Source organism: Salvelinus namaycush, chromosome 34 (assembly GCF_016432855.1).
Source record: "Salvelinus namaycush isolate Seneca chromosome 34, SaNama_1.0, whole genome shotgun sequence".
Classification (NCBI taxonomy): Eukaryota; Metazoa; Chordata; class Actinopteri; order Salmoniformes; family Salmonidae; genus Salvelinus; species Salvelinus namaycush.
Window position 1 is genome coordinate 40,726,465 of NC_052340.1, and position 26,905 is coordinate 40,753,369.

Here is a 26,905-nt window from a genome sequence, read left to right on the forward strand (position 1 = left end):
TGGTGCTCATGGGTCCGTTTACGTGGAAATGCCCTAAACCATTAGAGCCATACTAAGCTAACAGTTTCATCAAGCTCTCCAAAATAATGATATCTATGTTTCAAAGTTAATCAAAAACAACCGTTGGCAACACGAGGTAAGTAGTTAAAGAATACGTTATTACCAACAATGCTATCAAAGGCGTAAGACTTGACGGAGAGAGCTAAGGTACCGTATGCAGAAGAGAAACACTTTTCACGTCACTTCAATAACGAACATACTTTTTCGTAGCAAGTTAGGAGAACTTACGCAGCAGGTGAGGAGACTGAGGTTAAGTTTATGAAAAAGGTTAGCGAAAACGCTCTCCTAACCTGCTACGAAAATCCCCTCGTATTGAAGTGGCTCTCCCATATGCAGAATCAAACAGGATGTTCTTTATTGGAGAAACCAAATTTCTTGTTTACTGAGGTCACATGACAGGTAAGGTCAAGGTGACAAAAAGACAGCTGCTTATATAAAACCAACAGCAGCAGGCTGACAAACACACCCAAATGGTGCATGAATATTTACATAACAGAAGATAAACGTAGAATAGAGTTTCTAGATTCTACACAGCTATAACTGTCCCATACACTGAACACATTACAGTTTTACCAGAATACCAAAACAGACATTTAACTTTTCAAAAATAAGAAAAGATACCATGTGATTCTAATAACCATATAGAGGAGATACATTTGTTAAAGGTATAGTGAGTATCAGAAGATGACTGGTCTCGTTGCAGTCTATTCAGATGTACACACCAACACTGCTTCCGTTGTGGTGAGACTGCGATGGTTGAACTCTGGAGGCCTTATACCCGATAAAAACAGGATTCTGAGGTACGGCTTGGAAACTGGAGTTGTGTGAAACGGACAGGTTTCCCGGATGACTGTAGGAGTATGGATTTGTCTGTTGACTACCGGTATATGTGGTGTACGGAGCGGTCAGGTGGCTATAGGAGTACGGAGTCTGTTGGCTGATGTACAGGGAGTTAGCCAGAGTGGACAGGCTGCTGACGTAGTTGGAGCTGTTAGAGGTGGAGGGATGGTGTCCGTCAACATGACGTCGGTTGCCATGGTGATAGACCGACGGCCCAACGTTCTCCACCAAGCTAGAGTCAGACACAGCAGCAGGAGGGTTCATGACGACCCCTTGTTGTCCATAAGGAACGTTATGAAGAATCGGAGCTTGGCGGTGTTGGTATGCATCGAAGCTGTGACTTTGTTGGTGGATCAGACCGGGCTGGCGGTGAGCCCCGATGCTAAGAACACTGGAGATAGGATGATAGTGCATCAGAGTGGGTTTGTTGATCCTGTTGGCTGGATGGTAGATATCGAACGAGGCTTTGTTGGAGTGGACGCGGCGACAGAGGAAGAGAAGCCCAGAGGTCAAGAGGAAGGCTCCGGTCACCCAGCCGACGTAGAGAGCCTCTCCCAGCTCCCTGCGCTGGGCATCGATCAGCAAGGGGTTATAGAAGTCACGGATTATGGCGTGAGCCGTCCAGGAGACTGGGATGAACACACAGATAGAGGCCAGTAACTGCATGCCTCCAGCCACCATGAGGATGAGGCTCTTAACGCGGTCGTTGTCCCGGATGCAGGAGGTACACCGCATCCCTGCTAGAGCCCCCAGTAGACCCATCCCTGAGAGAGCCAGCGAGCAGCACATCAAGCCCCTGGCAGCCTGTGGAAGAGAAGACCAATACATACTGTAACACATCAACCCATTATGTAGCTACCTCTTCAAGACGTTCTGATCTCTTGGTGGAACGGCTAAGGTTGAAAGTCGCTGAACCTGGGTTCTGAGACCCGGTAGGAGCTACTTGCCCTTATTCGCTACAATACATAAAGTAAAGTTTACCTAAATAGGTTTAAAATTTGTTCACGATTGACATGATTTCATATTGTTCGTCCCAAATGGCACCCTATTCCCTGCACTACTTTTGGCCGGGGCCCATAGGGTGCCATAGGCACTACATAGGGAAGAGGGTGCCATAGGCACTACATAGGGAAGAGGGTGCCATAGGCACTACATAGGGAAGAGGGTGCCATAGGCACTACATAGGGAAGAGGGTACCATAGGCACTACATAGGGAAGAGGGTGCCATAGGCACTACATAGGGAAGAGGGTGCCATAGGCACTACATAGGGAAGAGGGTGCCATAGGCACTACATAGGGAAGAGGGTGCCATAGGCACAACATAGGGAAGAGGGTGCCATAGGCACTACATAGGGAAGAGGGTGCCATAGGCACTACATAGGGAAGAGGGTGCCATAGGCACTACATAGGGAAGAGGGTGCCATAGGCACTACATAGGGAAGAGGGTGCTATAGGCACTACATAGGGAAGAGGGTGCCATAGGCACTACATAGGGAAGAGGGTGCCATATGCACTACATAGGGAAGAGGGTGCCATAGGCACTACATAGGGAAGAGAGTGCCACACATCCATAAAGTGATCCTACCTGCAGGTCTGCGGGGAGATACAGCAGAGAGTCGTACACCTTACACTGCATCCTGATGTTGGCCTGTCTATAGCAGTTCATCCACAGGCCCTCCCAGCGCGTCTCCATGACGATGATGTTCTCTCCGATGAAGGCTGTAACCTTCCACATGGGCATCCCGGTGACGGCGGCTGCTCCGATCAGACCCACCAGGCCCACGCACAGCGCCGCGATCTCAGACACGCCCTGGATCATCACGTCGTCCGTTGTCAAGGGATTCAAACAAACGATCAGGGTCCAAACGAACTCTCAAAGTCCTCCTGACAAAGAACCCTTAGTGGTAGTTGACTCCCAAATATACCTTGGTGATAGTTGACTCCCAAATCTACCTTGGTGATAGTTGACTCCCAAATCTACCTTGGTGATAGTTGACTCCCAAAGCTACCTTGGTGATAGTTGACTCCCAAATCTACCTTGGTGATAGTTGACTCCCAAAGCTACCTTGGTGATAGTTGACTCCCAAAGCTACCTTGGTGATAGTTGACTCCCAAATCTACCTTGGTGATAGTTGACTCCCAAATATACCTTGGTGATAGTTGACTCCCAAATATACCTTGGTGATAGTTGACTCCCAAATCTACCTTGGTGATAGTTGACTCCCAAATCTACCTTGGTGATAGTTGACTCCCAAATCTACCTTGGTGATAGTTGACTCCCAAATCTACCTTAGTGATAGTTGACTCCCAAATCTACCTTGGTGATAGTTGACTCCCAAATCTACCTTGGTGATAGTTGACTCCCAAATCTACCTTGGTGATAGTTGACTCCCAAATCTACCTTGGTGATAGTTGACTCCCAAAGCTACCTTGGTGATAGTTGACTCCCAAAGCTACCTTGGTGATAGTTGACTCCCAAATCTACCTTGGTGATAGTTGACTCCCAAATCTACCTTGGTGATAGTTGACTCCCAAAGCTACCTTGGTGATAGTTGACTCCCAAAGCTACCTTGGTGATAGTTGACTCCCAAAGCTACCTTGGTGGTAGTTGACTCCCAAATCGACTTTTCTCAGATGTTTTCAGACCTCAGAAATGGTCTAAGTTGGAGATGAGTCCATGTCCCAAAACAAATGAAAATCCCGGAGGGAGTAGAGGAACCGAGGCAGAGAGGTGACCTGTCCTGTTCTCAGTGTGATGGTGAAGCGTGACCTGTCCTGTTCTCAGCTTTGATGGTGAAGCGTGACCTGTCCTTTTCTCAGCGTGATGGTAAAGCGTGACCTGTCCTTTTCTCAGCTTTGATGGTAAAGCGTGACCTGTCCTTTTCTCAGCTTTGATGGTGAAGCGTGACTTGTCCTTTTCTCAGCGTGATGGTAAAGCGTGACTTGTCCTTTTCTCAGTGTGATGGTGAAGCGTGACTTGTCCTTTTCTCAGCGTGATGGTAAAGCGTGACTTGTCCTTTTCTCAGCGTGATGGTGAAGCGTGACTTGTCCTGTTCTCAGCGTGATGGTGAAGCGTGACTTGTCCTGTTCTCAGCGTGATGGTGAAGCGTGACTTGTCCTTTTCTCAGCGTGATGGTAAAGCGTGACCTGTCCTTTTCTCAGCGTGATGGTGAAGCGTGACCTGTCCTGTTCTCAGCGTGATGGTGAAGCGTGACTTGTCCTTTTCTCAGCGTGATGGTAAAGCGTGACCTGTCCTTTTCTCAGCGTGATGGTGAAGCGTGACCTGTCCTTTTCTCAGCGTGATGGTAAAGCGTGACCTGTCCTTTTCTCAGCGTGATGGTAAAGCGTGACCTGTCCTTTTCTCAGCGTGATGGTAAAGCGTGACCTGTCCTTTTCTCAGCGTGATGGTAAAGCGTGACCTGTCCTTTTCTCAGCGTGATGGTAAAGCGTGACCTGTCCTTTTCTCAGCGTGATGGTAAAGCGTGACCTGTCCTTTTCTCAGCGTGATGGTAAAGCGTGACCTGTCCTGTTCTCAGCTTTGATGGTGAAGTGTGAGACAGACAATAGCGCAGGGTGTTGGGTAGCTATTGTCTGTTATGGGAGAGATACTCTGCTCTCTCCTGGTTGGCTTATAGGATCAGGGTACAACGGAAAACCTGTGAGGACTGCCTGTGTGCGGGCATTGTCTAGTACAGTAGTTCATTGGTTCACCCACTTGTTGATGTTTTCATAGCCTATTTATAGCCAACACATCCACTCAATTACACATTATACCATTGGAGATTAACACAGTAGATAGCTGTGTTACCATTGGAGCTTAACACAGTAGATAGCTGTGTTACCATTGGAGCTTAATACAGTAGATAGCTGTGTTACCATTGGAGATTAACACAGTAGATAGCTGTGTTACCATTGGAGCTTAACACAGTAGATAGCTGTGTTACCATTGGAGATTAACACAGTAGATAGCTGTGTTACCATTGGAGCTTAACACAGTAGATAGCTGTGTTACCATTGGAGCTTAACACAGTAGATAGCTGTGTTACCATTGGAGCTTAACACAGTAGATAGCTGTGTTACCATTGGAGATTAACACAGTAGATAGCTGTGTTACCATTGTCTGATTTAGAGAAAAATTAAAAATAAAGGTTACATACAACATATAATGAAAGACAACCAAACAGTTTGATTTAACAAGTCCTACATTATTTACCAAAATATTTAGTCAAGCTTGAGCTTCCATCTCTCACCACCATAGGGAGTGTCCATCACTCACCATCATACGGAGGAGAGGAACCCATCTCTCACCACCATAGGGAACCATTCTCTCACCACTATAAGGAGCTTCCATTTCTCACCACCATAAGGAGCTTCCATCTCTCACCACTATAGGGAGCTTCCATCTCTCACCACCATAAGGAGCTTCCATTTATCACCACCATAGGGAGCTTCCATCACTCACCACCATAGAGAGCTTCCATCTCTCTCCACCATAGGGAGCTTCCATCACTTACCACCATAGGGAGCTTCCATCTCTCACCATCATAGGGGGCTTCCATCTCTCACCATCATAGGGAGCTTCCATCTCTCACCATCATAGGGAGCGTCCATCTCTCACCACCATAGGGAGCGTCCATCTCTCACCACCATAGGGAGCTTCCATCTCTCACCACCATAGAGAGCTTCCATCTCTCACCACCATAGAGAGCTTCCATCTCTCACCATCATAGGGAGCTTCCATCTCTCACCATAATAGGGAGCTTCCATCACTCACCACCATAGAGAGCTTCCATCTCTCACCACCATAGGGAGCGTCCATCTCTCACCACCATAGGGAGCGTCAATCTCTCACCACTATAGGGAGCTTCCATCTCTCACCATCATAGGGAGCTTCCATCTCTCACCACCATAGAGAGCTTCCATCTCTCACCACCATAGGGAGCTTCCATCTCTCACCACTATAGGGAGCTTCCATCTCTCACCACTATAGGGAGCGTCCATCTCTCACCACCATAGGGAGCTTCCATCTCTCACCACCATAGGGAGCTTCCATCTCTCACCACTATAGGGAGCGTCCATCTCTCACCACCATAGGGAGCTTCCATCTCTCACCACCATAGGGAGCTTCTATCTCTCACCACCATAAGGAGCTTCCATCTCTCACCACCATAGGGAGCTTCCATCTCTCACCACCATAGGGAGCTTCCATCTCTCACCACCATATGGAGCTTCTATCTCTCACCACCATAGGGAGCTTCCATCTCTCACCACCATAGGGAGCTTCCATCTCTCACCGCTCCTCTTCCTGGGGTTTATCCCCATTAGTTCCTGCCAAGGCAACAGCTACTCTTCCTGGGGTTTATTATGGATCCCCATTAGTTCCTGCCAAGGCAGCAGCTACTCTTCCTGGAGTCCAGCAACATTAAAAAATATATTTTAATTGTATTTTTAACCCTTTTCTTCCCAAGGTATCCAATTGGTAGTTACAGTCTTGTCTCATCACTGCAACCTCCGTAGGGACTCGGGGGAGGTGAAGGTCGAGAGCCGCGCGTCCTCCGAAACACGACCCAACCAAGCTGCACTGCTTCTTGACACAATGCCCACTTATCCCGGAAGCCAGCCGCACCAATGTGTCGGAGGAAACACCGTACAGCTGGCTACCGTGTCAGCGTGCACTGCTGGCAGCCCGCCACAGGACTCGCTAGTGCACGATGGGACAAGGAGATCCCTGCCAGCCAAACCCTCCCCTAACAAGGACGACGCTGGGCTAATTGTGCGCCACCCCATGGGTCTCCCGGTCGCGGCCGGCTGCGACAGAGCCTGGACTCGAACCCAGAATCTCTAGTGGCACAGCTAGCGCTGTGATGCAGTGCCTTAGACCACTGCGCCACTCGGGATGGCCCCTGGGGTCCAGGAAAATCAAGGCAGTTATACATTCACCAAAGATTTCACAATATATTAAGTGTGTGCCCTCAGGCCCCTACTCTACTACCACATATCTACAACACAAAGTCCATGTGTACGTGTGTGTATAGTTCGTATATTAGTAGTTCGTGTATAGTTCATGTGTTGCTTCACAGTCCCTGCTGTTCCATTTTTTTATCTGTTTTTTTTAAATCAAATTTTACTGCAGTCATGGCTCTAGGTAGTCCAGCTCCCATAGTGTCCAGCTCCCATAGTCTGTTCTGGACTTGGGGACTGTGAAGAGACCTCTGGTGGCATGTGTTGTGGGGTATGAATGGGTGTCTGTGCTGTGTGCCAGTAGTTCAAATAGACAGCTCGGTACATTCAACATGTCAATACCTCTCACAGATACAAGTAGGGATGAAGTCATTCTCTCCTCCAGTTTGAGCCCAGGAGAGATTGACATGCATATTATTAATGTTAGCTCTCTGTGTACATCCAAGGGCCAGCCGTGCTGCCCTGTTCTCAGCCAATCATCAGTCATTTGTGTAAGTACTGATCAGACAGGTTTTTTATTTTATTTACATGGATGATATATTGGAGATAATATACGACAATTACTTGAAAATTCGAAGATACCCGGCCTGGTCTTCATAGCAGATTTTGAAAAGGTGTTTGATAAAGTACGACATGGAATTTATATATAAATGCCTGGATTATTTAAATATTGGTGAATCTCTGATACGATGGGTTAAAGTTATGTACAAAAATCCCTAGATGTGAAATAGTAAATAATGGTTACTTCTCAGAAAGTATTGAGCTTTTAAAAGGAGTAAAACAAGGCTGTCCATTGTCTCCATATCTATTTATTATGGCCATTGAAATGCTAGCTATTAAAATTAGATCCAACAAGAACATCAAGCAGTTAGATATCCAGGAGATAAAAACTAAAGTGTCAATGTATGCTGATGACTCTAGTTTTTTTCTTAACTTAAGTCCACAATCTGGATCCCTGCACAGTCTCCTTGAACATCTTGATCACTTTTCTAGCCTCTCTGGACTAAAACCTAATTATGACAAGTGTACCATATTATGTATAGGATCGTTAAAAAATACAGTGTTTACACTACCTTGTAGTTTACCAATAAAATGAGTGGATGGTGAAGTAGATATACTTGGTATTCACAACTCAAAAAATATAAATTAACTTACCACAAATAATTTCAATAGAAAGTTATCAAAAATAGATAAGATTCTGCAGAGAGGTAATACTTGTTTATTTATGGAAAAATCACATTGATTAACTCTTTGCTCCTATCACAGTTTACTTACTTACTAATGGCACTGCCTACTCCAGATGACTCGTTTTATAAATCATATGAGCTAAAAAATATTTAATTTTATTTGGAATGCTAAGCCAGACTAAATTAAATGTGCCTATTTATATAATGAATGTGAGTTTGGGAGGCTAAAATTATTAAATATTAAAGCTTTAATTAAACCTCTCACTAAAAGCTTCACTCATACATAAATTATTGTCACGTGTGCTCCCTCTCTGGCCTCAAGGTCACCAGGCTGTTGATTATTGAGCACACCTGTCACCATCATTACGCGCATCAGCGCCTAATGACAATCACCTGGACTCCATCCCCTCCTTGCCTATTTATGTCACTCCCTATTTGGTTCCTTCCCCAGGCATTATTGTTTCTGTTTCAGTTTCATGTCTGTGTGCTGTTCGTGTTTCTTCTTTGGTATTATGTTCCGTTTATTTATTAAATATTCACTCCCGGAACTTGCTTCCCGACTCTCAGCGCACATGTTAAACTTATACTTAAACCCAAAATGGTTCTCCCATAGATTATTAAGAAAGGCTCATCCTTTTTTCAAAAATGGCCTTTTTGCCTTTATACAGATTACAACTTCTCATTTCCGACTAATTGAAAATAAAATGTTGCTTTAAGTATCGTCCTTTCTTAAACAAGCCATACAAAGATGGTTCGAATTTCAGTTTTATCCTCCAGAAAAGATTGAACAAATTGTCACGCCCTGATCTGTTTCACCTGTCCTGGTGATTGTCTCCACACCCCTCCAGGTGTCGCTTATTATCCCCGATGTATTTATCCCTGTGTTTCCTGTCTCTCTGTACCAGTTCGTCTTGTTTTGCCATGTCAACCAGTGGTTTTCCTTTTTCCCAGTCTGTTGTTTCCTAGTCCTCCTGGTTTTGACCACTCTGCCTGTCCTGACTCCGAACCCGCCTGCCTGACCACTCTGCCTGTCCTGACTCCGAACCCGCCTGCCTGACCACTCTGCCTGTCCTGACTCCGAACACGCCTGCCTGACCACTCTGCCTGTCCTGACTCCGAACACGCCTGCCTGACCACTCTGCCTGTCCTGACTCCGAACACGCCTGCCTGACCACTCTGCCTGTCCTGACTCCGAACACGCCTGCCTGACCACTCTGCCTGTCCTGACTCCGAACACGCCTGCCTGACCACTCTGCCTGTCCTGACTCCGAACCCGCCTGCCTGACCACTCTGCCTGTCCTGACTCCGAACCCGCCTGCCTGACCACTCTGCCTGTCCTGACTCCGAACCCGCCTACCTGACCACTCTGCCTGTTCTGACTACAGCCTGTCTATCCCCTTGTACTGTTTGGACTCAGACCTGTTCACTGAACCCCTGCCTGGCCTGACCTCGAGCATGCCTATCGCCTGGTACTGTTTGGACTCTGAGATGGTTTATGAACTCTCACCTGTCCCCGACCCACCTTTTGCCGACCCCTTTTGTTATAATATATTATCGGAGCCCAACCGTCTGCCTCCTGTGTCTGAATTTGGGTCTCGTCTTGTGCCCTTATACAAATATTACAACAAATGTTATGGTTAAACTCAAATATACTGATTACTAAAAAACATTCTTTATGGAAACATTTTTTTAAATTGTATTATATTTATTAATGGTATTATGAATAGAAACTGAGGATTTGTCACATATGCAATTATCGAAAATATATGGGAATATAAACTCAATCCAAACTTAAAACCAACTGATTGCAGCAAAAATGGAGGAGGCAAGTGGAAAAGGGAGAAGGTAGGGACCTTGTTTGCCTGCCATATATTAAAGATACAAATTGGCTGAAAGGAGCTGGCATAAATAGAAAAATATACCAGTTTCATTTGATGACAGAAATGTTGACAGCTGTGCCATACAGGTTGAAAATAAATGGGAAGAGATTTTTGATACACCAATTCCATGGCACATGGTTTATGAACTGGTACAAAAAACTACACTGAGGTCTATGGTGATAGGTGGGATGGGCTGAGAGTGGCTGAGGGGTGGGATTAAAGAGCTGAGGTCTATGGTGATAGGTGGGATGGGCTGAGAGTGGCTGAGGGGTGGGATTAAAGAGCTGAGGTCTATGGTGATAGGTGGGATGGGCTGAGAGTGGCTGAGGGGTGGGATTAAAGAGCTGAGGTCTATGGTGATAGGTGGGATGGGCTGAGAGTGGCTGAGGAGTGGGATTAAAGAGTTTATGTTTGGTATTGTATTATTGTTATGTGACTGCTTTATATAAAAGTACCATGTATGTAAAATGTATATGTAAAATGTATATGTAAAATGTATGTATATGTAGTAGAAAAGCTGGGGGAAAAAATCTAAAATATATTTGTCCTCCGAAAGTGAGGTAAATAAAAATAAATAGAATAGTGCTGAAAGTTTGTTAATTTGTTTACTGTAAAATAACATTGTATCTGGTCAAACACCATTTTTCCCAGAAGTTTACTAAGGGTTGGTAACAGACTGATTGGTTGACTATTTGAGCTAGTAAAGGGGGCTTTACTATTCTTGGGTAGCGGAATTACTTTTTCTTCCCTCCAGGCCTGAGGGCACACACTTTCTTACTAGAAAATTTAATTAAATTGAAAATATGGCAAATAGGAGTGGTAATATCGTCCACTATTATCCTCAGTAATTTTCCATCCAAGTTGTCAGACCCTGGTGGCTTGTCATTGTTGATAGACAACAATACTTTTTTCACCTCTTCCACACTCACTTTACGGATTTCAAAATTACAACTTGTGTCTATTCATAATTTGGTCAGATATACTTAGATGTGTAGTGACAATGTTTGTTGCTGACATGTCATGCCCAAATAAAAAATCATGAAAGTTTTTAGCAGTATCATTGGGTTTTGTGATAAATGAGCCATCTGATTCAATGAATGATGGAGCGGAGTTTGCCTTTTTTGCCCAAAATTTCATTGAAGGAGCTCCAAAGCTTTTTACTATCATTCTTTAATGTCATTTATCTTTGTTTCATAGTGAAGTTTCTTCTTCTTTTTTATTCAGTTTAATCACATGATTTCTCAATATGCAATACGTATGCCAGTCGGTTGTACAGCCAGACCTATTTGCCATTTCCTTTGCCTCATCCCTCGCAATCATACAGTTTTTCAATTCCTCATCAATCCACAGGGAATTAACAGGTTTTGCAGTCATTTTCTTAATGGGTGCGTGCTTATTAGTAACAGGAATAAACAATTTCATAAATGTGTCAAATACAGCGTCTGGTTGCTCCTCATTACACACCACAGACCAGCAAATATTCTTTACATCAACAACATAGGAATCACTACAAAACCTATTGTATGACCTCTTAGACACTATATTAGGCCCAGCCTTTGGAACTGTGGTTTTCCTGGATATGGCTACTATATTGTGATCACTTCATTCAATAGATTTGGATACTGCTTTAAAGCAAATGTCTGCAGCATTAGTAAAGATGTGATCAATACATGTTAATGATTTCATTCCTGTGCTGTTTATAACTACCCTGGTAGGTTGACTGACAACCTGATCCAGGTTGCAGACACTAGTTACAGTTTGAAGCTTTCTCTTGAGTGGGGCAGCTTGATGAAAGCCAGTCAATATTTAAATCACCCAGAAAATATACCTCTTTATTGATATTGTTAGCAGTTGATGTTACTCTTCCCCAAAGCAAATCAGGGGGAGGAAAGTAGGTAGATGGGAGATGTTCATGCTCCCCTGTCCTCAGTGATTCTCTCCACAGAACAAAGGGACATGATGTCGTTTTATAACCCAGCCCTAGCCTGTGGTTGACCAATTAGAATTCCTTGCAATAAAACTGGGCCAACGGCCAAATAACAAGTATCCTATTTCAGGTTCAACGTATAAACAATTTGGACCAATGAGAACTTGCCATGTGTCACGCTGGTATAAGGGATCGGGAGACAGACGCAGGAATGCGTAGTAGGGGTTTTTATTTCCCAAATTACAGCGTGCCGTGTAAAGGCACGGGGACGAAGGGCAAACAAACACGTATACAAAACACAGGGTAGAAACCCAAACAAAAGAGTGAGGACTACCTCGAATAATTACACGGGACGAGACCCATAATCATCTGCACAATATACGTGGCACGAAAGCCAGGTTGGAGTCATTAAAACTCGTTTTTAACGGCAAGTCGGTTAGGACATCTACTTTGTGCATGACACAAGTCATTTTTCCCCAAAATTTTTACAGACAGATTATTTCACTTATAATTCACTGTATCACAATTCCAGTGGGTCAGAAGTTTACATACACTAAGTTGACTGTGCCATTAAACAGCTTGGAAAATTCCAGAAAATGATGTCATGGCTTTAGAAGCTTCTGATAGGCTAATTGACATCATTTGAGTCAATTGGAGGTATACCTGTGGATGTATTTCAAGGCCTACCTTCAAACTCAGTGCCTCTTTGCTTGACATCATGGGAAAATCAAAAGAAATCAGCCAAGACCTCAGAAGAAAATTGTAAACCTCCACAAATCTGGTTCATCCTTGGGAACAATTTCCAATTGTAGACCTCCACAAGTCTGGTTCATCCTTGGGAGCAATTTCAATTGCCTGAAGGTACCACGTTCATCTGTACAAACAATAGTGTGCAAGTATAAACACCATGGGACCATGCAGCCGTCATAACGCTCAGGACGGAGATGCGTTCTGTCTCCTAGAGAATAACGTACTTTGGTGCGAAAAGTGTAAATCAATCCCAGAACAACAGCAAAGGACCTTGTGAAGATGCTGGAGGAAACAGGTACAAAAGTATCTATATTCACAGTAAAACGAGTCCTATATCAACATAACCTGAGCAAGGTCAGGCCACTAAGCAAGGAAGAAGACACTGCTCCAAAACCGCCATAAAAAAATCCAGACTACAGTTTGCAACTGCACATGGGGACAAAGATCGTACTTTTTGGAGAAATGTCCTCTGGTCTGATGAAACAAAAGTAGAACTGTTTGGCCATTATTACCATCGTTATGTGTGGAGGAAAAAGTGGGAGGCTTGAAAGCCGAAGAACACCATTCCAACCGTGAAGCACGGTGGAGGCAGCATCATGTTGTGGGGGTGCTTTGCTGCACGAGGGACTGGTGCACTTCACAAAATAGATGGCATCATGAAGTAGGAAAATGATGTGGATATATTGAAGCAACATCTCAAGACATCAGTCAGAAAGTTAAAGCTTGATCACAAATGGGTCTTCCAAATGGACAATCACCCCAAGCATACTTCCACAGTTGTGGCAAAATGGCACAACTGGACAACAAAGTCAAGGTATTGGATAAGGACAACAAAGTCAAGGTATTGGAGTGGCCATCACAAAGCCCTGACCTCAATCCCATAGAAAATGTGTGAGCAGAACTGAAAAAGTGTGTTCGAGCAAGGAGGCCTACAAACCTGATTCAGTTACACCAGCTCTGTCAGGAGGAATGGGCAAAAATTCACCCAACTTATTGTGGGAAGCATGTGGAAGGCTACCCGAAACGTTTGACCCAAGTTAAACAATTTAAAGGCAATGCTACCAAATACTATTTGAGTGTATGTAAACTTCTGACCCACTGGGAATGTGATGAAAGAAATAAAAGCTGAAATAAATCATTCTCTCTACTATTATTCTGACATTTCACATTCTTAAAATAAAGTGGTGATCCTAACTGTCCTAAAACAGGGGATTTTTACTAGGATTAAATGTTAGGAATTGTGAAAAACTGGGTTTAAATGTATTGGCTAAGGTGTATGTAAACTTCCGACTTCAACTGTTAATGGCACAGCTGTCAATTTTTGGGGTGAGCTGCACACAATGGACTTCCTGCTAGTTCCCATTGTTTACTGGGAAGCTTAGCAGCAGTAGATGTGCTCATGTTATTTATTTTAGTGCAGGGTGAACTGCTCACAGTGGACTTCCTCCCAGGCCACACCACCTCAGTGCTAACAGTATACATCTGGTTCATAGGCACATGACTTCTGCATACAATAGCTGTTGGATCAGCAGAGGCATTCAGGGCAGTTAGAGGGACATAAATTAGGTTACTTACATTGTGTCGACCAACGCCCCCTGGGATAATGTACATTTGCTTAAGCATTATGATGACTCAGCGACACAATGTTAGGGATTAACCGAACTGGGCTATTTGTCAAATGCACCGAATACAACAGTGAAATGCTTACTTACCCTTACTTGCCCTTACTTGCCCTTACTTGCCCTTACTTGCCCTTACTTACCCTTACTTACCCCTACTTACCCCTACTTACCCCTACTTACCCTTACTTACCCTTACTTACCCTTACTTACCCTTACTTACCCTTACTTACCCCTACTTACCCTTACTTACCCCTACTTACCCTTACTTACCCCTACTTACCCCTACTTACCCTTACTTACCCTTACTTACCCTTACTTACCCTTACTTACCCTTACTTACCCCTACTTACCCCTACTTACCCCTACTTACCCCTACTTACCCTTACTTACCCTTACTTACCCTTACTTACCTTACTTACCTTACTTACCTTACTTGCCCTTACTTGCCCTTACTTGCCCTTACTTGCCCTTACTTGCCCTTACTTACCTTACTTGCCCTTACTTGCCCTTACTTGCCCTTACTTGCCCTTACTTACCCTTACTTGCCCTTACTTGCCCCTACTTTCCCTTACTTGCCCTTACTTACCTTACTTACCTTACTTACCCTTACTTGCCCCTACTTGCCCCTACTTGCCCCTACTTGCCCTTACTTGCCCTTACTTGCCCTTACTTGCCCTTACTTGCCCTTACTTACCCTTACTTACCCTTACATACCCTTACTTCCCTTACTTCCCTTACTTACCCCTACTTACCCTTATTTACCCTTACTTACCCTTACTTACCCCTACTTACCCCTACTTACCCCTACTTACCCTTACTTACCCTTACTTACCCTTACTTCCCTTACTTACCTTACTTACCCTTACTTACCTTACTTACCCTTACTTACCTTACTTACCCCTACTTACCCCTACTTACCCTTACTTACCTTACTTGCCCTTACTTGCCCTTACTTGCCCTTACTTGCCCTTACTTGCCCTTACTTGCCCTTACTTGCCCTTACTTGCCCTTACTTGCCCTTACTTACCCTTACTTACCCTTACTTACCCTTACTTACCCTTACTTACCCTTACTTACCTTACTTGCCCTTACTTGCCCTTACTTGCCCTTACTTGCCCTTACTTACCCTTACTTACCCTTACTTACCCTTACTTGCCCTTACTTGCCCCTACTTGCCCCTACTTACCCTTACTTGCCCTTACTTGCCCTTACTTACCCTTACTTACCCTTACTTGCCCTTACTTGCCCCTACTTACCCTTACTTGCCCTTACTTACCCTTACTTACCTTACTTGCCCTTAACAAACAATGCACTTAAATGCACTTAACAATAGGTGTTAAGTAAAAAACAGGGGGTACCGGTACAGAGTCAGTGTGGAGGCTATATACAGGGGGTACCGGTACAGAGTCAGTGTGGAGGCTATATACAGGGCCACCGGTTAGTCAAGGTAATTGAAGTAATATGTACATGTAGGTAGAGTTAAAGTGACTATGCATAGATAATAACCAGAGAGTAGCAGCAGAGTAAAAGAGAGAGGGGGGGCAATGCAAATAGTCTGAAACGTACATTTATTATACATTTATTGGAGAAAAGTATAGGAACCAGATAATAAAATGTCATTGACTAATGTCAACTTTTAAAATTAAATTAAAATGAAACAACTTTTGACTTAAGATTACTTTATTTGTTTTATCCAAAATAACTTGCAAATCCTGACCTCATTCTAGTTGTTTCTGTTCTGCTCTGTTTGTTTTGAAGTCAAGTCCTCTGTTCCACCTCCCAAGGTACACTGGATCCAAGTCCTCTGTTCCACCCTAGTGGTATTTCAGGATGGTCTCCAGTCTGTCTTAGCCTCCCAAGGTGCACAGGACCCAGGGAGAAGTCAAATGATGTTAACCAATGGAGTTCGTATGTCAACAAAGAACCCAGAGAATAGTCTAATGATGGTAGCCAATGGAACAAACCCATTACTGTGCCACTGCTCTTCAAAACACATTAGCAGAAATGTCTATTTACAGTACACAGTCAGCAACATATCTCACAATGGGAGATCCTTTTGTCCAACCAGCTACTTTAGGAGTGAAAATAATAAGATATACATTTTTTCTGTGAATTTAGGTAATTACACATTATACCTCCTTAGTTACAGTAGATGTTACATAACATGTCGTTTTTATCACAGTGTGCGTCCCAAATGTCAAACTATCACCTATATAGTGCACTACTTTTGACCAGAATCCTATGGGGCCCTGCTTAAAAGTAGTGCACTATATAGGTGATAGGTTGACATTTGGGACGCAGCACGTGATAAAAGCTACATGTTATGTAACATCTACTCTAACTAAGGAGGTATAATGTGTAATTACCTAAATTCACTGCACAGAGCACACAACAACATCAACACCAATGTATGTAATATATATATATATATATATATATATATATATATATATATATATATATATATATTTACACATATCATCTTAAAGGACGTCAATATAAAAATGTGTACTTATACACCCCAACAATACCAAAGTACAAATATGAGCAAATAAAAACTTGAAACAAAGGATAATTATTTGGATTAAAAAGTCCTCTCCTGAGTTCACAGTTCATCTATTATAAGTGTATTTATTATCTTTAAACATCTTTCTTACAAACAAATCCAATAGACACGGGGGGTTTTTTCTCAACTGAAATGCATCATGATCATTTTTTGCGATTCAAGGTTCCTCCACATTCTCTCTTTGTGAGTTCACAGTTTAGTGTATTCCATCATTTAGTCTCTTAGTGAAGCTGAAATGCATTTTTTCCCACAACTGAAATGCTTCTGTTAAACACTACCCATAAGAACACATCTCAGTCAGGTCCGTTGCAGTTCCTCACACCCGGTCTGTATAAACGCTAGTCTCTTCCCCTTTAGTCTCAACACTCAGAGGTAAGCCACAGCACTGCGTATCGAGGGGTACCTGGTTGGGGTAGTGGTTGGAGCCGGGATAGCTGGAATTGGAAGGCTGCCTCTCTAGAGGCTGGGGCTACAGGAGTTGTTGAAGCTGTGTCTGGTACTGTGTCTGGTACTGTGTCTGGTACTGTGGCTGGTATACTGTGGCTGGTATACTGTGGCTGGTACTGTGGCTGGTATAGTGGCTGGTACAGTGGCTGGTACAGTGGCTGGTACTGTGGCTGGTACTGTGGCTGGTATACTGTGGCTGGTATACTGTGGCTGGTACTGTGGCTGGTACTGTGGCTGGTACAGTGGCTGGTACAGTGGCTGGTACTGTGGCTGGTATACTGTGGCTGGTATACTGTGGCTGATATACTGTGGCTGGTATACTGTGGCTGGTATACTGTGGCTGGTATACTGTGGCTGGTATACTGTGGCTGGTATACTGTGGCTGGTATACTGTGGCTGGTATACTGTGGCTGGTATACTGTGGCTGGTACTGTGGCTGGTACTGTGTCTGGTACGGTGTCTGGTACTGTGGCTGGTACTGTGGCTGGTACTGTGGCTGGTACTGTGGATGGTACTGTGGATGGTACTGTGTCTGGTACTGTGGCTGGTACGGCGTCTGGTACTGTGGCTGGTACTGTGGCTGAGGGGGGTAAGACATGTCTTGACTAGGGCTGTTCCTAGAGTACATGTTCTTGTCTTGCCTTTTATCCTCTTTGACGTTACAGCAGCAGAAGATGCAGCCGCCGGCGAAGAGGAAGGCAGAGGAGACCCATCCGATGTAGAGAGCCTCTCCCAGCTCCCTGTGCTGGGCATCGATCAACAGGGGGTTGTAGAAGTCATGAATGATAGTGTGAGCTGTCCAGGAGACTGGGATGAGGAGGCAGACGCAGGCCACGAGGATGATGCTGCCAGCGATGATGAGCACCGTGCGTTTGGCCCGGTCGTTGTCCCGGATGCAGGCGGTGCACTGTAAAGCCCAGGATAGAGATGAGCAACCCCCACCTCTCCCAGGGCCAAGGCACAGCACATCAGACCCCTGGCCGCCTGCAGGTCTGGAGACAGAGCCAGGAGGGACACCTTCCACTCCATCCTGATGTTGGCATGTCTGAAGCAGTTCCTAGGTAGACCCTCGTAACGTGTCTCGAACACGATGACGTTCTCTACGATGAAGGCCGTCACGCTCCACATGAGAATCCCCGTGCTGGCAGCCGTCTCAATCAGACCGATGACAGACAGCAACAAACAAATGATCTCCAGAGCTGACTATGGTCTCACTCTGTACCGCCTAACCCACCTAGTCAACAGGCTGAGGGGAGTAGTGGTTGACTAACCCATCTAGTCAACAGGCTTAGGGGAGTAGTGGTTAACTAACCCACCTAGTCAACAGGCTGAGGGGAGTAGTGGTTAACTAACCCACCTAGTCAACAGGCTGAGGGGAGAAACAGTAGTGTTTAACTAACCCACCTAGTCAACAGGCTGAGGGGAGTAGTGGTTAACTAACCCACCTAGTCAACAGGCTGAGGGGAGTAGTGGTTAACTAACCCACCTAGTCAACAGGCTGAGGGGAGTAACAGTAGTTACTAACTAACCTACCTAGTCAACAGACTGAGGAGAGTAGTGTTTAACTAACCCACCTAGTCAACTGGCTGAGGGGAGTAACAGTAGTGTTTAACTAACCCACCTAGTTAACAGGCTGAGGGGAGTAACAGTAGTGTTTAACTAACCCACCTAGTCAACAGGTTGAGGGGAGTAACAGGAGTGTTTAACTAACCCACCTAGTCAACAGGCTGAGGGGAGTAGTGTTTAACTAACCCACCTAGTCAACAGGCTGAGGGGAGTAACAGTAGTGTTTAACTAACCCACCTAGTCAACAGGCTGAGGGGAGTAACAGTAGTGTTTAACTAACCCACCTAGTCAACAGGCTGAGGGGAGTAACAGTAGTGTTTAACTAACCCACCTAGTCAACAGGCTGAGGGGAGTAACAGGAGTGTTTAACTAACCCACCTAGTCAACAGGCTGAGGGGAGTAACAGTAGTGTTTAACTAACCCACCTAGTCAACAGGCTGAGGGGAGTAACAGTAGTGTTTAACTAACCCACCTAGTCAACAGGCTGAGGGGAGTAACAGTAGTGTTTAACTAACCCACCTAGTCAACAGGCTGAGGGGAGTAACAGTAGTGTTTAACTAACCCACCTAGTCAACAGGCTGAGGGGAGTAACAGGAGTGTTTAACTAACCCACCTAGTCAACAGCCTGAGGGGAGTAACAGTAGTGTCTAACTAACCCACCTAGTCAACAGGCTGAGGGGAGTAACAGTAGTGTTTAACTAACCCACCTAGTCAACAGGCTGAGGGGAGTAACAGTAGTGTTAACTAACCCACCTAGTCAACCGGCTGAGGGGAGTAACAGTAGTGTTTAACTAACCCACCTAGTCAACAGGCTGAGGGGAGTAACAGGAGTGTTTAACTAACCCACCTAGTCAACAGGCTGAGGGGAGTAACAGTAGTGTTTAACTAACCCACCTAGTCAACAGGCTGAGGGGAGTAACAGGAGTGTTTAACTAACCCACCTAGTCAACAGCCTGAGGGGAGTAACAGTAGTGTCTAACTAACCCACCTAGTCAACAGGCTGAGGGGAGTAACAGGAGTGTTTAACTAACCCACCTAGTCAACAGGTTGAGGGGAGTAACAGTAGTGTTTAACTAACCCACCTAGTCAACAGGCTGAGGGGAGTAACAGTAGTGTTTAACTAACCCACCTAGTCAACAGGCTGAGGGGAGTAACAGTAGTGGTTAACTAACCCACCTAGTCAACAGACTGAGGGGAGTAACAGGAGTGTTTAACTAACCCACCTAGTCAACAGGCTGAGGGGAGTAACAGTAGTGTTTAACTAACCCACCTAGTCAACAGGCTGAGGGGAGTAACAGTAGTGTTTAACTAACCCACCTAGTCAACAGGCTGAGGGGAGTAACAGTAGTGTCTAACTAACCCACCTAGTCAACAGGTTGAGGGGAGTAACAGTAGTGTTTAACTAACCCACCTAGTCAACAGGCTGAGGGGAGTAACAGTAGTGTTTAACTAACCCACCTAGTCAACAGGCTGAGGGGAGTAACAGTAGTGTTTAACTAACCCACCTAGTCAACAGGATGAGGGGAGTAACAGGAGTGTTTAACTAACCCACCTAGTCAACAGGCTGAGGGGAGTAACAGTAGTGTTTAACTAACCCACCTAGTCAACAGGCTGAGGGGAGTAACAGTAGTGTTTAACTAACCCACCTAGTCAACAGGATGAGGGGAGTAACAGGAGTGTTTAACTAACCCACCTAGTCAACAGACTGAGGGGAGTAACAGGAGTGTTTAACTAACCCACCTAGTCAACAGGCTGAGGGGAGTAACAGTAGTGTTTAACTAACCCACCTAGTCAACAGGCTGAGGGGAGTAACAGTAGTGTCTAACTAACCCACCTAGTCAACAGGCTGAGGGGAGTAACAGTAGTGTCTAACTAACCCACCTAGGCTGGCAAGAAGCCTCCAGTGATGATACATGGCACAAAGCCTCCAGTGATAATCCATGGTAAGAAGCCTCCAGTGATGATACATGGTAAGAAGCCTCCAGTGATGATACATGGCACAAAGCCTCCAGTGATGATCCATGGCAAGAAGCCTCCATTGATGATCTATTGCACGAAGCCTCCAGTGATGTGATCCATGGCAAGAAGCCTCCAGTGATGATCCATGGCACGAAGCCTCCAGTGATGATCCATGGCAAGAAGCCTCCAGTGATGATCCATGGCACGAATCCTCCAGTGATGATCCATGGCACGAAGCCTCCAGTGATGATCCATGGCAAGAAGCCTCCAGTGATGATCCATGGCACAAAGCCTCCAGTGATGATCCATGGCAAGAAGCCTCCAATGAAGGCCTCCAGTCCGGGGCCTCCAGCGACAGTACCCAGTCCGGAGCCTCCAGCAACATTCTCCAGTCCGGAGCCTCCAGCGACGGCCTCCAGTCCTGGGCCCCCAGCGACGGTGCCCAGTCCGGGGCCCGCAACGAGGGTGCCCAGTCCGGGGCCCGCAACGAGGGTGCCCAGTCCGGGGTCGGCGACGAGGGTCCCCGCACCAGAGGTGCCGCCAAAGTGGGGTGAGCCAGTGGTGGAGCGGGGTCTGCGTCCCGCACCTGAGCCGCCACCACGGATAGATGCCCACCCAGACCCTCCCCTATAGGTTTAGGTTTTGCGGCCAGAGTCCGCACCTTTGGGGGGGGGGGGGGGGGGTACTGTCACGCCCTGACCTTAGAGATCCTGTTTATGTCTCTATTGTGGTTGGTCAGGGTGTGAGTTGGGGTGGGTATTCTATATTCTATTATTTGTATTTCTATGTGTTTGGCCGGGTATGGTTCTCAATCAGGGACAGCTGTCTATCGTTGTCTCTGATTGAGAACCATACTTAGGTAGCCCTTTTTCCCACCTGTCTTTGTGGTAAGTTGACTTTGTTTGTGGCACTATAGCCTTTAGCTTCACGGTTTGTTTTGTAGTGTTTATTGTTTTGTTCGGCATCTTTTTCTAATAAAAAGAACATGCTCACCACGCTGCACCTTGGTCCACTTCATTTAACGGCCGTGACAACACAACCGATGTAGCTAGCTATATGCAGGCTACGCCCTCCAGTAGGCTAATCTTTTGGAGTGTGAACTGTATTACTGTATTGTATTATACTGTATGATATGGACTGGAAATACGCACATCGTTCAAACCACGTTAAAGCAGGGAGAAAACATGTGATTCAGGTGCAGGACATGCTGCCTACAAAGTTACCAAAGTAATGGCTAGCGAATTTGATTTGAATGTTTTAAGATAATAGGGCCTATTTGTATGATTAGTAGGCTGACGCATAAATAGCTTTCATAATATTTCCCTTAATGTTATTAGCCTACCCTCCTCTTTCTCTATCTATTGTTGCTTCATTCCTTCCTTGCTTTCAACAGTTAAATGAAATACGTTTCGTTGTCCTTATCTTCATCATTCTAATGACATCCTTGAATAATATAGGACTAGAATTAGGCTATAGCCTACCACCATCTGAATGGGTCTGAATTAATAACTGCTATAGTCTACCACCATCTGAATGGTTATGGGTCTGAATTAATAACTGTTATAGTCTACCACCATCTGAATGGTTATGGGTCTGAATTAATAACTGCTATAGTCTACCACCATCTGAATGGGTCTGAATTAATAACTGCTATAGTCTACCACCATCTGAATGGTTATGGGTCTGAATTAATAACTGTTATAGTCTACCACCATCTGAATGGGTCTGAATTAATAACTGCTATAGTCTACCACCATCTGAATGGTTATGGGTCTGAATTAATAACTGTTACAGTCTACCACCATCTGAATGGTTATGGGTCTGAATTAATAACTGTTATAGTCTACCACCATCTGAATGGTTATGGGTCTGAATTAATAACTGTTATAGTCTACCACCATCTGAATGGGTCTGAATTAATAACTGTTATAGTCTACCACCATCTGAATGGTTATGGGTCTGAATTAATAACTGTTATAGTCTACCACCATCTGAATGGTTATGGGTCTGAATTAATAACTGCTATAGTCTACCACCATCTGAATGGTTATGGGTCTGAATTAATAACTGTTATAGTCTACCACCATCTGAATGGTTATGGGTCTGAATTAATAACTGATATAGTCTACCACCATCTGAATGGGTCTGAATTAATAACTGTTATAGTCTACCACCATCTGAATGGTTATGGGTCTGAATTAATAACTGCTATAGTCTACCACCATCTGAATGGTTATGGGTCTGAATTAATAACTGCTATAGCCTACCACCATCTGAATGGTTATGGGTCTGAATTAATAACTGTTATAGTCTACCACCATCTGAATGGTTATGGGTCTGAATTAATAACTGCTATAGTCTACCACCATCTGAATGGGTCTGAATTAATAACTGTTACAGTCTACCACCATCTGAATGGTTATGGGTCTGAATTAATAACTGCTATAGTCTACCACCATCTGAATGGTTATGGGTCTGAATTAATAACTGCTATAGTCTACCACCATCTGAATGGGTCTGAATTAATAACTGTTATAGTCTACCACCATCTGAATGGTTATGGGTCTGAATTAATAACTGTTATAGTCTACCACCATCTGAATGGGTCTGAATTAATAACTGCTATAGCCTACCACCATCTGAATGGGTCTGAATTAATAACTGCTATAGTCTACCACCATCTGAATGGGTCTGAATTAATAACTGTTATAGTCTACCACCATCTGAATGGGTCTGAATTAATAACTGCTATAGTCTACCACCATCTGAATGGGTCTGAATTAATAACTGCTATAGTCTACCACCATCTGAATGGGTCTGAATTAATAACTGCTATAGCCTACCACCATCTGAATGGTTATGGGTCTGAATTAATAACTGTTATAGTCTACCATCATCTGAATGGGTCTGAATTAATAACTGCTATAGTCTACCACCATCTGAATGGTTATGGGTCTGAATTAATAACTGCTATAGCCTACCACCATCTGAATGGTTATGGGTCTGAATTAATAACTGCTATAGTCTACCACCATCTGAATGGTTATGGGTCTGAATTAATAACTGTTATAGTCTACCACCATCTGAATGGGTCTGAATTAATAACTGCTATAGTCTACCACCATCTGAATGGGTCTGAATTAATAACTGCTATAGCCTACCACCATCTGAATGGTTATGGGTCTGAATTAATAACTGCTATAGTCTACCACCATCTGAATGGGTCTGAATTAATAACTGCTATAGTCTACCACCATCTGAATGGTTATGGGTCTGAATTAATAACTGCTATAGTCTACCACCATCTGAATGGTTATGGGTCTGAATTAATAACTGTTATAGTCTACCACCATCTGAATGGTTATGGGTCTGAATTAATAACTGTTATAGTCTACCACCATCTGAATGGTTATGGGTCTGAATTAATAACTGCTATAGTCTACCACCATCTGAATGGGTCTGAATTAATAACTGCTATAGTCTACCACCATCTGAATGGTTATGGGTCTGAATTAATAACTGTTACAGTCTACCACCATCTGAATGGTTATGGGTCTGAATTAATAACTGTTATAGTCTACCACCATCTGAATGGGTCTGAATTAATAACTGCTATAGCCTACCACCATCTGAATGGTTATGGGTCTGAATTAATAACTGTTATAGTCTACCACCATCTGAATGGTTATGGGTCTGAATTAATAACTGCTATAGTCTACCACCATCTGAATGGTTATGGGTCTGAATTAATAACTGTTATAGTCTACCACCATCTGAATGGGTCTGAATTAATAACTGTTATAGTCTACCACCATCTGAATGGTTATGGGTCTGAATTAATAACTGTTATAGTCTACCACCATCTGAATGGTTATGGGTCTGAATTAATAACTGTTATAGTCTACCACCATCTGAATGGTTATGGGTCTGAATTAATAACTGTTATAGTCTACCACCATCTGAATGGTTATGGGTCTGAATTAATAACTGTTATAACCTGTAGGAGGAGGAGGGCTGACGTATGACGTAAAGGTAACGTAAGGGTAATGGCGGACTGAAGGGATTTATGTAGAGCACCTCAAGATAAAACATAATATTCGAAATATCTGCTAAATTAGACTAAAATATTAGCACTACTTAATCTGGTGAGTGATAACCTTCAATCTGGACAATAACACAAAACAAATCCTAAAACTAGAGACATTTATCGACAAATATTACGAAAACAGGCAACAACCAAACATGACGGAGAGTAAGACAGGGGAACCGATTACAAAACGAAAACGTGACTCTTCTACAGACACTGATGACTTAATATTCTCACCACCGGGAATGGTAAAGGTCGAAACCGATCTGTTAAAATCAATAAATGACAAACTGGGTATACTTGAATTAGTTAGTAAGGATATAAAAGAGTTGAAGGCAAGCCTAGAGATGAGTGATGAAAAAGCTGCGACATTGGAGAAGCAAACACACGCGCTAAAAGGGACAGTCAATAAGATTGAAACCGAAATGAATGGAATTAAAAAGGAGAACACCGTTCTGAAGGAAACCTTACTAGACATACAAACTAGATCCATGAGAGAGAATTTGGTACTTACAGGTATCCAAGAAAAAGAAGGAGAAGTTCCTGAATCTATAGTTAGAGAGTTCCTCCTTACAGCGCTTCAGATTCCACGCGAAGTTATCGACAAAATCCAACTTGAACGCGTTCACCGCTTCGGACAGAGAGGGCAGAGGTACGAACGCCCAATCGTTGCCAAATTTGCTTCATTTAAAGATAAAATAATGGTTAAAAGCCTGGGTAAAAGACTTGCTGGGACCAAAATTGGCATGAATGATCAGTTTCCGAAGGAAATTGCAGAACGGCGCAAAGTTCTGTATCCAATTTTCAAAGAAAATAGATTAAAAGCGAAACGAGTAGCTCTCGTCGTTGATAAACTATATATTGATAACCAGTTGTTCAGAGACACAAAGACTACTCCATGGTTATTTTAAAAATTACAAAGTTCTCATAGACGAGGGAAATAAACACAATTCAAGCCCGGTTACTGATTGTAACAATACAATAAAAAATATAGCTTTTCTATAAATCTTCACATATAACTAATTGAACACACAAGCACTAATTCAACATAGTGAAGATAAAAACTAAGTAAACAGAAGGCACAGTATGTGTGGATGGTATGGTTTGTGTTTATTTTTTATTTTATTTGTTATGTTTGGAAAGTTGAGTGAGTGAGTAATGAAATGGTTGCATATCCCAGAGCCAATGTATTGCTGTGAGCCGGGTATGAGAGGGCTTTCAATGTTGTTCAGATGATGGATGTACCTTTATAATGAATTATACGTCTTATTTATTTATTGTCCTATCATGGAGAACTACATTTTTTATTTATTTTTTTATAAATTATATCTAATTATTTATTATCCTATTTTAATGGTACGGTCCATGGCACTATACCCTAGACACCCACCTGAATGACCCAGATACTAAGGAGAAGTCCCTAACTGTTTTATGTGCCCGCTGTAAGCGGTCTGTATGCAGCTAAAATGAGGTCAGAGACCAAGAGCAGCACTGCCCCCTCAAGATTCTGAGCCTGCTTGGCAGGGTTGGTCCTGCAAAGCCAAAGCCCCATAAAGGGAGAGCATAATATACAAGGAAATTCTCAAAGCTGCTAATGAGAACCTTGACGACCTTGTACCTAGCCGGTGGGGATTCCGGTGGGGTGCCCCCACCCAGGCAGTGGCAGTGCTGGCAACACTAGCTGCAGTAACCCATGGGGAGGGGGTCACACTCGGACATTCAGAGAGGGGGTATATTATTGTGGCCCTGGCGGCACAAAATCAAAGTCGGACTGCATGGAGATGCGTGGGGACATGGTCATGACGGGTGGCCGTATTGTGGGTGTTTCAGGAATAAGGTGTACATTTGACCTCCATTATCTAGGATATGACAATGGTAAATAAATCTCTCAATTTTTGCTAATTTTTTGTGCGGTCTTGCAGGCCTTCTCATGCAGCTGCAACTGCAAGTGCATTTGTAAATCATGACCCATCTTGAGTTGGGCTCTGGGATGGTGCAATTGTTGAGAAAGTGAGCTTATGGTTGTGTGGGGGTAAGGGCTGAGTGTGTGTGG

The 26,905-nt window shown here is 44.0% G+C and overlaps 1 protein-coding gene and 1 pseudogene across 1 annotated transcript; both read right to left on the reverse strand.

Annotated features, from left to right (window-relative positions):
* Positions 1–768: 768 nt before the first annotated feature.
* On the reverse strand, positions 769–2,719 carry LOC120028538 (claudin-8-like). Its single transcript, XM_038973729.1, has 2 exons — positions 2,486–2,719; positions 769–1,704 (listed from the first exon to the last, which is right to left on the reverse strand). Exons 1-2 carry the CDS (start codon positions 2,717–2,719, stop codon positions 769–771), a joined length of 1,170 nt encoding a protein of 389 aa, XP_038829657.1.
* A 14,543-nt stretch (positions 2,720–17,262) lies between these two features.
* Positions 17,263–26,905, reverse strand: part of LOC120028539 — a 39,124-nt pseudogene continuing 29,481 nt past the window's right edge.

Bases quoted from the DNA above. Each gene is read 5' to 3' on its own strand.
- LOC120028538 (XM_038973729.1), bottom strand. From the start codon at position 2,719: ATGATCCAGGGCGTGTCTGAGATCGCGGCGCTGTGCGTGGGCCTGGTG. The intron at 1,705-2,485 runs GTAGGATCACTT...TCTCTTCCACAG, and splicing joins ATCTCCCCGCAGACCTGCAG to GCTGCCAGGGGCTTGATGTG.